Source organism: Leopardus geoffroyi, chromosome E3, assembly GCF_018350155.1.
Source record: "Leopardus geoffroyi isolate Oge1 chromosome E3, O.geoffroyi_Oge1_pat1.0, whole genome shotgun sequence".
Taxonomy (NCBI): domain Eukaryota; kingdom Metazoa; phylum Chordata; class Mammalia; order Carnivora; family Felidae; genus Leopardus; species Leopardus geoffroyi.
Genome location: NC_059340.1, coordinates 6,767,360 through 6,780,448, shown reverse-complemented (window position 1 = coordinate 6,780,448; position 13,089 = coordinate 6,767,360). Strand labels below are relative to the sequence as shown.

The 13,089-nt window shown below is 39.4% G+C and overlaps 1 protein-coding gene across 1 annotated transcript in view; it reads right to left on the bottom strand.

The window, feature by feature from the left end:
* Positions 1–13,089, bottom strand: part of LOC123589186 (cytochrome P450 3A12) — a 50,757-nt gene that overhangs the window by 16,498 nt on the left and 21,170 nt on the right. Inside the window, exons 8-11 of the mRNA XM_045460912.1 lie at positions 12,297–12,424; positions 10,858–10,924; positions 8,172–8,332; positions 6,879–7,105 (exon numbers count right to left, since the gene is read on the bottom strand). Coding sequence (XP_045316868.1) covers positions 6,879–7,105; positions 8,172–8,332; positions 10,858–10,924; positions 12,297–12,424 — 583 coding nt within the window. The remainder of the gene's footprint in view (positions 1–6,878; positions 7,106–8,171; positions 8,333–10,857; positions 10,925–12,296; positions 12,425–13,089) is intronic.

Here is a 13,089-nt window from a genome sequence, read left to right as displayed (position 1 = left end):
AACAAATTGGACAACCTGGGAGAAATGGACAAATTCCTTAACACCCACACTCTTCCAAAACTCAATCAGGAGGAAATAGAAAGCTTGAACAGACCCATAACCAGCAAAGAAATCGAATCAGTTATCAAAAATCTCCCAACAAATAAAAGTCCGGGACCAGATGGCTTCCCAGGGGAATTCTACCAGACATTTAAAGCAGAGATAATACCTATCCTTCTCAAGCTGTTCCAAAAAATAGAAAGGGAAGGAAAACTTCCAGACTCATTCTATGAAGCCAGCATTACTTTGATTCCTAAACCAGACAGAGACCCAGTAAAAAAAGAGAACTACAGGCCAATATCCCTGATGAATATGGAGACAAAAATTCTCAATAAGACACTAGCAAATCGAATTCAACAGCATATAAAAAGAATTATTCACCATGATCAAATGGGATTCATTCCTGGGATGCAGGGCTGGTTCAACATTCGCAAATCAATCAACGTGATACATCACATTAATAAAAGAAAAGAACTATATGATCCTGTCAATCGATGCAGAAAAGGCCTTTGACAAAATCCAGCACCCTTTCTTAATAAAAACCCTTGAGAAAGTCGGGATAGAAGGAACATACTTAAAGATCATAAAAGCCACTTATGAAAAGCCCACAGCTAATATCATCCTCAATGGGGAAAAACTGAGAGCTTTTCCTCTGAGATCAGGAACACGACAGAGATGTCCACTCTCACCGCTGTTGTTTAACATAGTGTTGGAAGTGCTAGCATCAGCAATCAGACAACAAAAGGAAATGAAAGGCATCAAAATTGGCAAAGATGAAGTCAAGCTTTCACTTTTTGCAGATGAGATGATATTATACATGGAAAATCCGATAGACTCCACCAAAAGTCTGCTAGAACTGATACATGAATTCAGCAAAGTTGCAGGATACAAAAATCAATGTACAGAAATCAGTTGCATTCTTATACACTAACAATGAAGCAACAGAAAGACAAATAAAGAAACTGATCCCATTCACAATTGCACCAAGAAGCACAAAATACCTAGGAATAAGTCTAACCAAAGATATAAATGATCTGTATGCTGAAAACTATAGAAAGCTTATGAAGGAAATTGAAGAAGATATAAAGAAATGGAAAAACATTCCATGCTCATGGGTTGGAAGAATAAATATTGTCAAAATGTCAATACTACCCAAAGCTATCTACACATTCAATGCAATCCCAATCAAAATTGCACCAGCATTCTTCTCGAAACTAGAACAAGCAATCCTAAAATTCATATGGAACCACAAAAGGCCCCGAATAGCCAAAGGAATTTTGAAGAAGAAGACCAAAGCAGGAGGCATCACAATCCCAGACTTTAGCCTCTATTACAAAGCTGTAATCATCAAGACAGCATGGTATTGGCACAAAAACAGACACATAGACCAATGGAATAGAACAGAAACCCCAGAACTAGACCCACAAACGTATGGCCAACTAATCTTTGACAAAGCAGGAAAGAATATCCAATGGAAAAAAGACAGTCTCTTTAACAAATGGTGCTGGGAGAACTGGACAGCAACATGCAGAAGATTGAAACTAGACCACTTTCTCACACGATTCACAAAAATAAACTCAAAATGGATAAAGGACCTGAATGTGAGACAGGAAACTATCAAAACCCTAGAGGAGAAAGCAGGAAAAGACCTCTCTGACCTCAGCTGCAGCAATTTCTTACTTGACACATCCCCAAAGGCAAGGGAATTAAAAGCAAAAATGAACTACTGGGACTTCATGAAGATAAAAAGCTTTTGCACAGCAAAGGAAACAATCACCAAAACTAAAAGGCAACCAACGGAATGGGAAAAGATATTTGCAAATGATATATGGGACAAAGGGCTAGTATCCAAAATCTATAAAGAGCTCACCAAACTCCACACCTGAAAAACAAATAACCCAGTGAAGAAATGGGCAGAAAACATGAATAGACACTTCTCTAAAGAAGACATCCAGATGGCCAACAGGCACATGTAAAGATGCTCAATGTCGCTCCTCATCAGGGAAATACAAATCAAAACCACACTCAGATATTACCTCATGCCAGTCAGAGTGGCCAAAATGAACAAATCAGGAGACTATAGATGCTGGAGAGGATGTGGGGAAATGGGAACCCTCTTGCACTGTTGTGGGAATGCAAATTGGTGCAGCCACTCTGGAAAACAGTGTGGAGGTTCCTCAAAAAGTTAAAAATAGACCTACCCTATGACCCAGCAGTAGCACTGCTAGGAATTTACCCAAGGGATACAGGAGCACTGATGCATAGGGGCCCTTGTACCCCAATGTTTATAGCAGCACTCTCAACAATAGCCAAATTATGGAAAGAGCCTAAATGTCCATCAACTGATGAATGGATAAAGAAATTGTGGTTTATACACACAATGGAATACTACGTGGCAATGAGAAAGAATGAATATGGCCCTTTGTAGCAACGTGGATGGAACTGGAGAGTGTGATGCTAAGTGAAATAAGCCATACAGAGAAAGACAGATACCATATGTTTTCACTCTTATGTGGGTCCCGAGAAACTTAAACCCATGGGGGAGGGGAAGAAAAAAAGAAAAAAAAGAGGTTAGAGTGGGAGAGAGAGCCAAAGCATAAGGGACTTTTAAAAACTGAACAAACTGAGGGTTGATGGCGGGGGTGGGAGGGAGGGGAGGCTAGGTGATGGGCATTGAAGAGGGCACCTTTTGGGATGAGCACTGGGTGCTGTATGGAAACTAATCTGACAATAAATTTCATATAATAAAAAAAAATTAAAAAAAAGAATGAATCGGCTAACCAGGAAGTTAAAGAGGAAATTAAAAAGTACATAGAAGTCAATGAAAATGATAACACCACAGCCCAAAACCTCTGGGACGCAACAAAGGCAGTCATAAAAGGAAACTATATAGCAATCCAGGCCTTCCTAAAGAAGGAAGAAAGATCTAGATACACAACCTAACCTTACGCCCTAAGGAGCTGGAAAAAGAACAGCAAATAAAACCCAAAACCAGCAGAAGACAGGAAATAATAAAGATTAGAGAAATTAATTAGAGAAATTAATGCTATCAAAACCAAAACAAAAAACAGTAGAACAGATCAATTAAACCAGAAGCTGGTTCTTTGAAAGAATTAACAAAATTGATAAACCACTAGCCAGTTTGATCAAAAAGACAAGGAAAGGACCCAAATAAATAAAATGAAGAATGAAAGAGGAGAGATCACAACCAACACAGCAGAAATAAAAACAATAATAAGAGAATATTATGAGCAGTTTTATGCCAATAAAATGGGCAATCTGGAAGAAATGGACAAATTCCTAGAAACATATACACTACCAAAACTGAAACAGGAATTAACAGAAAATTTGAACAGACCCATAACCAGTAAAAATTGAATTAGTAATCAAAAATCTCCCAAAAAACAAGAGTCCAGGGCCAGATGGCTTTCCAGGGGAATTCTACCAAACATTTAAGGAAGAGTTACCTATTCTCTTGAAGCTGTTCCAAAAAATAGAAATGGAAGGAAAACTTTCTAACTCTTTCTATGAAGCCAGAATTACCTTGATTCCAAAACCAGACAGAGACCCCACTAAAAAGGAGAACTATAGACCAATTTTCCTGATGAACATGGATGCAAAAATCCTCAACAAGATATTAGCCAACCAGATCCCACAATGTATTTAAAAAATTATTCACCATGACAAGTGGGATTTATACCTGGGATGCAGGGCTGGTTCAATATCCACAAAACAATTAACGTGATTCATCACATCAATAAAAAAAGGACAAGAACCATATGATCCTCTGAATAGATGCAGTGAAAACATTTAACAAAATACAGCATCCTCTCTTGATAAAAACCTTCAAGAAAGTAGAGACAGAAGGAGTATACCTCGAGATCATAAAAGCCATATATGAACGACCCAACGCTAATATCATCCTCAATGGGGAAAAACTGAGAGCTTTCCCGCCAAGGTCAGGAGCAAGACAGGGATGTCCACCTTTGCCACTGTTATTCAACATAGTATTGGAAGTCTTAGCCTCTGCAATCAGACAACACAAAGAAATAAAAGGCATCCAAATCGGCCAGGTGGTCAAATTTTCACTCTTCACAGATGACATGATACTCTATATGGAAAACCCAAAAGACTCCACCAAAAAACTGCTAGAATTGATTCACGAATTCAACAAAATTGCAGGATATAACATCAACGCACAGAAATCAGTTGCATTCCTATACACCAACAATGAAGCAACAGAAAGAGAAATCAAGGAATTGATCCCATTTACAGTTGCACCAAAAACCATAAAACACCTAGGAATAAATCTAACCAAAGAGGTGAAGAATCTATACACTGAAAAGTATAGAAAGCTTATGAAAGAAATTGAAGAAGACACAAAAAAATGGAAAAATATTCCATGCTCCTGGATAGGAAGAACAAATATTGTTAAAATGACACTACCCAAAGCAATCTACATATTCAATGCAATCACTATCAAAATAACACCAGCATTCTTCACAGAGCTAGAACAAATAATCCTAAAATGTGTATGGAACCAGAAAATACCCCAAATAGCCAAAGCAATCTTGAAAAAGAAAACCAAAGCAGGAGGCATCACAATCCCAGACTTCAAGCTATACTACAAAGCTGTAATCATTAAGACAGTATGGTACTGGCACAAGAACAGACACTCAGATCAATGGAATAGAGAACCCAGAAATGGACCCACAAACGTATGGCCAACTAATCTTTGACAAAGCAGGAAAGAATATCCTATGGAATAAAGTCTCTTCAACAAGTGGTGCTGGGAAAACTGGACAGCAGCATGCAGAAGAATGAACCTGGACCACTTTCTTACACCATACACAATAATAAACTGAAAATGGATGAAAGACCTAAATGTAAGACAGGAAGCCATCAAAATCCTCAAGGAGAAAGAAGGCAAAAACCCCTTTGATCCTGGCCACAGCAACTTCTTATTCAACATGTCTCCGGAGGCAAGGGAAACAAAAGCAAAAATGAACTACTGGGACCTCATCAAAATAAAAAGCTTCTGCACAGTGAAGGAAACAATCAGCAAAACTAAAAGGCAACCGACAGAATGGGAGAGCAGCACTATCAACAATAGCCAAAGTATGGAAGGAGCCCAAATGTCTACTGATGGATGAATGGATAAAGAAGATGTGGTATATATACAAAATGGAGTATTACTCAGCAATCAAAAAGAACGAAATCTTGCCATTTGCAACTACGTGGATGGAACTGGAGGGTATCATGCTAAGTGAAATCAGTCAGTCAGAGAAAGACAAATATCATATGACTTCACTCATATGAGGACTTTAAGAGACAAAACATATGAAGATAAGGGCAGGGAATCAAAAATAACATAAAAACAGGGAGGGGGACAAAACAGAAGAGACTCTTAAATATGGAGAACATACTGAGGGTTACTGGAGGGATTGTGGGAGGAGGAATGGGCTAAATGATAAGGGGCATTAAGGAATCTACTCCTGAAATCATTGTTTCACTATATGCTAACTAATTTGGATGTAAATTTTAAAAAATAAAAATTAAATTAAAAAAAGAAAAAAATCTCAACAAGATACCAGCAAATAGAATTCAACAGTACATTAAAATAATTATTCACCATGATCAAATGGGATTTACTCCTGGGCTGCAGGGGTGGTTCAATATTTGCAAATCAATCAACATGGTACACTACATCAATAAAAGAAAGATAAGAACCATATGAGCCTGCCAACAGATGAAAAGAAAGCATTTGGCAAAATTCAGCATTCATTCTTGATAAAAACCCTCAACAAAGTAGAGACAGATGACACATACTGCAACATCATAAAGACCGTGTACAGGGACGCCTGGGTGGCTCAGTCGGTTGAGCATCCGACTTCAGCTCAGGTCGTGATCTCATAGTCTGTGAGTTTGAGCCCCGCGTCAGGGTCTATGCCGACAGCTCGGAGCCTGGAGCCTGTTTCGGATGCTGTGTCTCCCTCTCTCTCTGACCCTCCCCCGTTCATGCTCTGTCTCCCTTGGTCTCAAAAAAATAAATAAAGGTTAAAAAAATTAAAAAAAAAAAAAAAAAGACCATGTACAAAAGACCCACAGCTAATATCATCCTCAATGGGGAGAAGCTGAGAGCTTTTCACCTATGTTCAGGAACAAGACAAGGATGCCCACTCTCACCATTACTATTTAACATAGCACTGAAAGTCTTAGCCACAGCAAATCAGACCAAATAAATAAATAAATAAATATCATCCAAATCAGCAATGAAGAAGTCAAACTTTCACTACCACAGATGACATAATACTCTGTAGAAAACACAAAGGACTCCACCAAAATATTGCTATAACTGATACATGAATTCACCAAAGTCTCAGGATATAAAATCAAAGTGCAGAAATCTGTTGCATTTCTATGCACTAATAACGAGGCATCAGAAAAAGAAATCAAGTCATTGATCCTATTTACAATTGCACCAAAAATAATAAAATACCTAGGAATAAATCTAACTAAGAGGTAAAAGCTCTGTACTCTAAAAACTATAAAAGATTTATGAGAGATATTGAAGAGGATGTAATAAATGGAAAAGCATTTCATGCTCATGGGTTGGAAGAACAAACATTGTTAAAATGTGTATACTACCCAAAGCAAACAACACATTTAATGCAGTTTGTAAAATTTTGACAATTATTTTGTAATTAGAAAAATACTCCTACAAATAAAAAGATGTGCAAATAAATAACTGTACAACCATATATTTGTTCTCTATACAAAGAAATATCAGAATATCTTCCCATATAAGGGTGTGTTCCCTTTTCCAGGGTTCCCTCTACCTTTCAGGATGGAACTCCTCAGGCTCTGGCCAGAGATCCAGGTCCCGGTGAAGAGTAAAGGTTGGCACCATCACCACTGTCCCTTTGGGAATGAGCACACCACTGATTTCCACATCTCTCTTACAGACCCTCTCAAGTCTACCAGCGATTGGGTATAATCTGAGGGTTTCATTCAACACCATGTCAAGATACTCCATCTGTACAAGAGCATCATAAGTGGGAGGTGCCTAGAAGGAAAGAAACAGATTTTGATGAATTGAGATTTGGAATCAATGTTCAGCTCAGTCTATGCACTATTACTGAATTGTTAGGAACCCCTGAGAAGCATGTATTTAATAAATGGCATATGAACATCTTAATGTCTACCATATCCCATGACCTGCTCAATCGCCCCCTACCATGTGTATGCAATAGTAATGACTAGGGCTGACTGCTGGGTCAATCCCCTAAGTAGGGCTTAAAATCCTTCCACCTGCAGCACACAATTTCAGTTCTAGGGAAAGTTGTTAAGGGGATCAGAACCTTACTCTCAGCCCCACCTCCTGTTGTGGGAAGGGTCTGCTAGTTGTCCCTTCGGGGTTTCACTGTTTGTCAAATGAACCGCTCTAGCCCCAGAGGCCAGGTGTCTTCATAAACAGGAATTCCAGTTTTGGAAGAGATCTGAGACAGCATGGGCAATATGTGCCTATTGCTTGGTATTGTATTTAAGAGCCAACATTGGAGAAGTTAAGAGTTCAACCAGGATCCAGGCACCCTGGCTCATAGCCTGGCTTCTTCACACTAGCTATGTGATAGTGTAAGAAAGTTATGTTGTCTCTCTGTAGCTCAGCTTCCAGCCTTGTTACATAGAGATGTTTAGAGTTGACCCTTCAGAGCGTGGATGGTAGAGACACTCACTACTTATCCAATATCCATGTAGACCCCCATATTTCCCAGCCTATGTGAATTTAGGGGAAACCACTTTGCAAATGGGCTGTGAACTAAGGAGATGCATGTGAGTTTCGGGCCAAACATCTGAAAAGCAGGTGAGCAACACTCTATCTCCTTGTTCCCCAGCCAACATGAAGCCCCCAAGGTCCAGATAATGCAGGTATAAGTGGAGCCTCTTTACTCTGTATCCCCAAGTAACTATATGGAGCAGAGACTCATCCTCCACTAATACCCATGCTGGACATGCAAATATGAGTTACAAGTAAACCTTTGTTATGAAAACCCACTAGATTTGAGAGTTAATATGTTACTGAGGCATAAGCGAGCACATCCTGACCCCCTTGGCCAGTATGAACCACTCACCTTGTTAGGGAAAGTTGCATCAATCTCCTCCTGCAGTTTCTGCTGGACATCAGGATGAGTGGCCAATTCATACACAAGGAAGGAAAGAGAAGTGCTGGTGGGCTCATAGCCAGCAAAAATAAAGATAACAGATTGGGCCACAAGCTCCAGATCAGACAGAGCTAAAAGGAGAAGAGAGACATTTTAGTTAAAGCAGGTAAGTAAAACATCATAGTTTAGATAATGAGAAATCTATTTGAAACTCCTAAATCCCTCAGGAGAAAAATATAAAAGCAATTTGGAATCAAACTCAGAGTGGTTTCACTCTGATTTCAATCTTCCAGAGTGAGAAAGAGGCAAAAGTTGTCTTGATCTGGTTATTCCCGAAGTCTATACTATTCTTAGCCATCTGTTTCTGGTTATGCCACCCTCCCCACCACCACAGATGGGTAATTTCAGGAGATGGCATTTCTGTCTAACATACACTGTGTTATCAGTCTGTCCGTTAGAAAATCCTAAGAGTATGCCAGGCCTAAGTAATATGGGATGGTGCTCTCCCCCCGGAAAATGTAAATTCTTTCAGTTAAAATACAGCTTAAATTTTTTGAGAGTTTAATGCTAAGGCTTAATTGTCAGGAAAATTAAATGATCTTTCATCTAAACATACTTGCAGGAAAGAAGAAAATAATGTTGGGCTACAGATAAACTCTTGGTCCTCAATGTGTGGTTCATGGATCAGCAGCATCTGGGAGCTTATTAAAAATGCAGAATCTCAAACTTCACCCTAGAGCTATCGAATAAAAATCTGAGCTTCATGAGATGTGGTGATTTGTGTGCACAATCTAGTTTGAGAAGCATGGATTATACCCTTGAGAAGTCTCAGCTAATAGAAGACCTGGGGCACAACTCTTCCAATGGATGATCTCAGATATGTACAGAAACTATAACACAGACAAAAAGCTAGAAGAGTTGTGTCTGATGCTAGTCTAATCAACCACATTAAAACAGCAGAGAAACAATGATCAATAGAAGGACATTGGCCAGCATGATATATAGACAAACAGAATACAGTAAGTGTTTCCATACAAATTTTAGGATTGTTTGTTCTAGCTTTGAGAAGAATGTTGGTGCAGCCACTCTGGAAAACAGTGTGGAGGTTCCTCAAAAAATTAAAAATAGAACTATCCTATGACCCAGCAATAGCACCGCTAGGAATTTACCCAAGGGATACAGGAGTACTGATGCATAGGGGCCCTTGTACCCCAATGTTTATAGCAGCACTTTCAACAATAGCCAAATTATGGAAAGAACCTAAATGTCCATCAACTGATGAATGGATAAAGAAATTGTGGTTTATATACACAATGGAATACTACGTGGCAATGAGAAAAAATGAAATATGGCCTTTTGTAGCAACGTGGATGGAACTGGAGAGTGTGATGCTAAGTGAAATAAGCCATACAGAGAAAGACAGATACCATATGTTTTCACTCTTAAGTGGATCCTGAGAAACTTAACAGAAACCCATGGGGGAGGGGAAGGAAAAAAAAAAAAGAGGTTAGAGTGGGAGAGAGCCAAAGCATAAGAGACTGTTAAAAACTGAGAACAAACTGAGGGTTGATGGGGGGTGGGAGGGAGGGGAGGGTGGGTGATGGGTATTGAGGAGGGCACCTTTTGGGATGAGCACTGGGTGTTGTATGGAAACCAATTTGACAATAAATTTCATATATTAAAAATAAATAAATAAATAAAATAAATTCCATGTAAAATAAATAAATAAATAAGAACTATTAAAAAAAAAAGAATGATATCAGGGACTAAGATAGTAATAAAAGAGATCATACTGACATATACAAATAAATTAATTAATGAGAGAGAATGGAAATCTCGCCCTAACAATGGACTTTCCTCAAAATGTGGAAGAAATGGTAGAATTAGAAATTCATCATTTTGCAACCACCATAGTAATAATGGTTTTAGTCAAATACCATTCATGGATGATAAAAGTAGTAGGTGAATGTCTAAAGAGAAATGCAGTACTTATACAACTGCAAAGGCATCCTGCACCAGTCGCTTATTAATTACAAAGGGAAAAATAAAACTTTACAGTAGATTGGGGCACCTGGGTGGCTCAGTCGGTTGAGCGTCCAACTTCAGCTCAGGTCGTGAACTCACGGTTTGTGGGTTCGAGGCCCATGTCAGGCTCTACACTGTCAGACTGTCAGCATGGATCCTGCTTGAGATCTTCTGTCCCCCTTTCTCTGTCTCTCCCCTACTTGTAGTCTCCAAAAATAAATAAATATTAAAAAAAAAAAAACTTTACCATAGATTAAGCCAGTAAACACAAGTTTAACCAGGTGTCCCAAGTGAAGGTCACCAACAATGGGGCCATGTGATTCCTGATGTGATGAAGCCTTGATGTGAATTTCCAGACAGAGGTTCTGATTCAGTGGGTCTGGAGTAGGCCAGAGGATTCACATTGGAAACAAGCTCCCCTGTGGCAGACTACTGACTACTTTGTCTATCATTGCTCTTCAATGATCTGAGGCCTTCTGAAAAGTGTTCCTGGATACCATTTGTATCTGAGCATGTGTCATTCTCCAATTTGAAGAAATTCCATCCATTGGAAACCTTCCTCCACATCTCAGAACCACCCCATGTCTCTGATCCACCCCATTGCTGGCCCTCTGAAGCTCTCCTTGCTTACCTTTATGGGTGTCCGTTTCTTTGGAATTCTGGGAGTTAATCATCAGCTGAAGCAAATCCACTCGGTGCTGAAAGCAGAAAGAGAAATTGCAATGACAAAAAGTCACTTGTGAAGTCAGAATTAAGTCAGGGGTTCAGGACTTAACTTCTTTCCTAAGAATATGGCCCCTTTATGCACAAAGGTCTCACTAGTTTTCTCAGAGTCATCACTAAACAAAAACATCCAGCTACAAACTTGGAGAACAGGATGCTTCCCTGAAAGGAATCCAGCTATTGTGTCCCACTGCTTTTTGGTTCTTGCCTTCAGCTTTTCTGGCTTTTGACCACAGCTTCCTGGACAAAGAATTGCCTGCTCCCTCTCCTGTCATGCCTGCTTGCTCAGGAGAAAGTCCCTGATGCCAGTCCTTTTTAACTCTGGCCTTAATTCTTTTTTTTTACATTCATTTATTTTTGATAGAGTGAGACAGAGCACAAGTGGGGGAGGGGCAGAGAGAGAAGGAGACACAGAATCCGAGGCAGGCTCCAGGCTCTGAGCTGTCAGCACAGAGCCCAATGTGGGGCTCAAACTCACAAACTGCGAGATTATGACCTGAGCCGAAATCGGACACTTAACCGACTGAACCACCCAGGCACCAATGGCCTTAATTCTTAATGAGTGGTCACATAGATCAATCCCCTGACCTCTGCAAACTCCATGGAGAGCTTCTGTGTCAGCATCTTCCAGTGCCCCACCCTCCCAGAACTCTGCACAATCTTCACTGACATCTTGGAGTACCCAGCACACATTCTTTTCTGGCCACCAAGCCTCATGAAGGCAAAACTGGCTTAGCCGGCCTGCAGCCTGAGTGTCCAGTGAAGACTCCTGCCCACTCCAGAAAATGGCAGCCTCAAGTTTAACACAGATTATACTTCACCCTGTACTTGATAGGATCCTCCATTGGAGAAGGTGTAAAATAAGAGGCTTGGAATTGAAAGGATTATTTGTCCATATAAGATCTTAGAAATTATAGAAATTTCTAATAATTAAGATCTTAGAAATTATACTACCAGGAAAATGATTTTACATAATACTTTTTACCCTTTCACAATTTAATGAAGGAAAGTGGTAGTTTTTCTCTCACCAAATTTTGTGCAGTGACATACCAGTTGCCATGCTTATTATTAAATTTTAAATATTCCCTGACTCATTTTCTTATCTCCTTCCCTAACCTCCACCTTCTTCATTCTCCCTGAAATGTTAGAACTCTCCTGCTCTAAACTCTACAGTTCTCTGTCTACCATAAGAGATAAATCATGGGGTTCTACTCCTGAAGCCAAGACTACACTGTGTGTTAACGAACTTGAATTTAAATTAAAAAAAAAGAAGTGTACACATGAGATGTACACAACCCAATAAAAGATCAAAAGCGAACACCCACATGTAACCACCACTGGATTTACCTTTTGTTTATCTTTGAGGCGACTTTCCTTCATCCTTTGTACAGATTTTGTGAAAAAATTAATGACACTTTTTGGAAACAGCCAGATATTTAATAGTTCAAAAATTGGGGTAAGGAATGGGAAGAGTACTGTAAGGAAAAAGAACAATGGAAAGCACAGTGAAAATGCAAAATTTACCTGGGACAATTATAATTTGCTCTTCCAATCAGAGGAGTAAAAGACACCACAAGTCATTAACTTTATGACCTTTACTGGAAATTTTAAAACAATGGCTGAGCCAGGGCAAGTCACACATAGGGGTCACCACTACAACAGTGAGATCAGTGTCCGCTTCCACATCTTTGCAGTGACCAAAGCAACAGAATTGCATTCCCGGATATCTTAGCTTTTATTTTTGGACTAGAGTCTCTTTGGATAAATCAGATCATAATATGCTACTCTAATTAATCATGCTATTTAAGGGGCACCTGGGTGACTCAGTTGGTTAAGAGACCCACTCTTGATTTCTGCTCAGCTCATAATCTCGAGGTTTGTGAGATCAAGACCTACAAGAGCCTCTGTGCTGACAGCATGTAGCCTGCTTGTGATTCTTTCTCTCCTCTCTTTTTGCCCCTCCCCCTGCTCACACTCTCCCTCTCTCTTTCTCAAAATAAACATTTTTTAAAAGGCAAAAAATCATGCTTTGTAAGAAATTGTCGTCAGGATGCAAATAATACATAGGATGCCCTTCAAACACAAAGGATTATAGTTAGAAATCAAGAGCACAAAGAATACTGGGAAACTCACAAATATG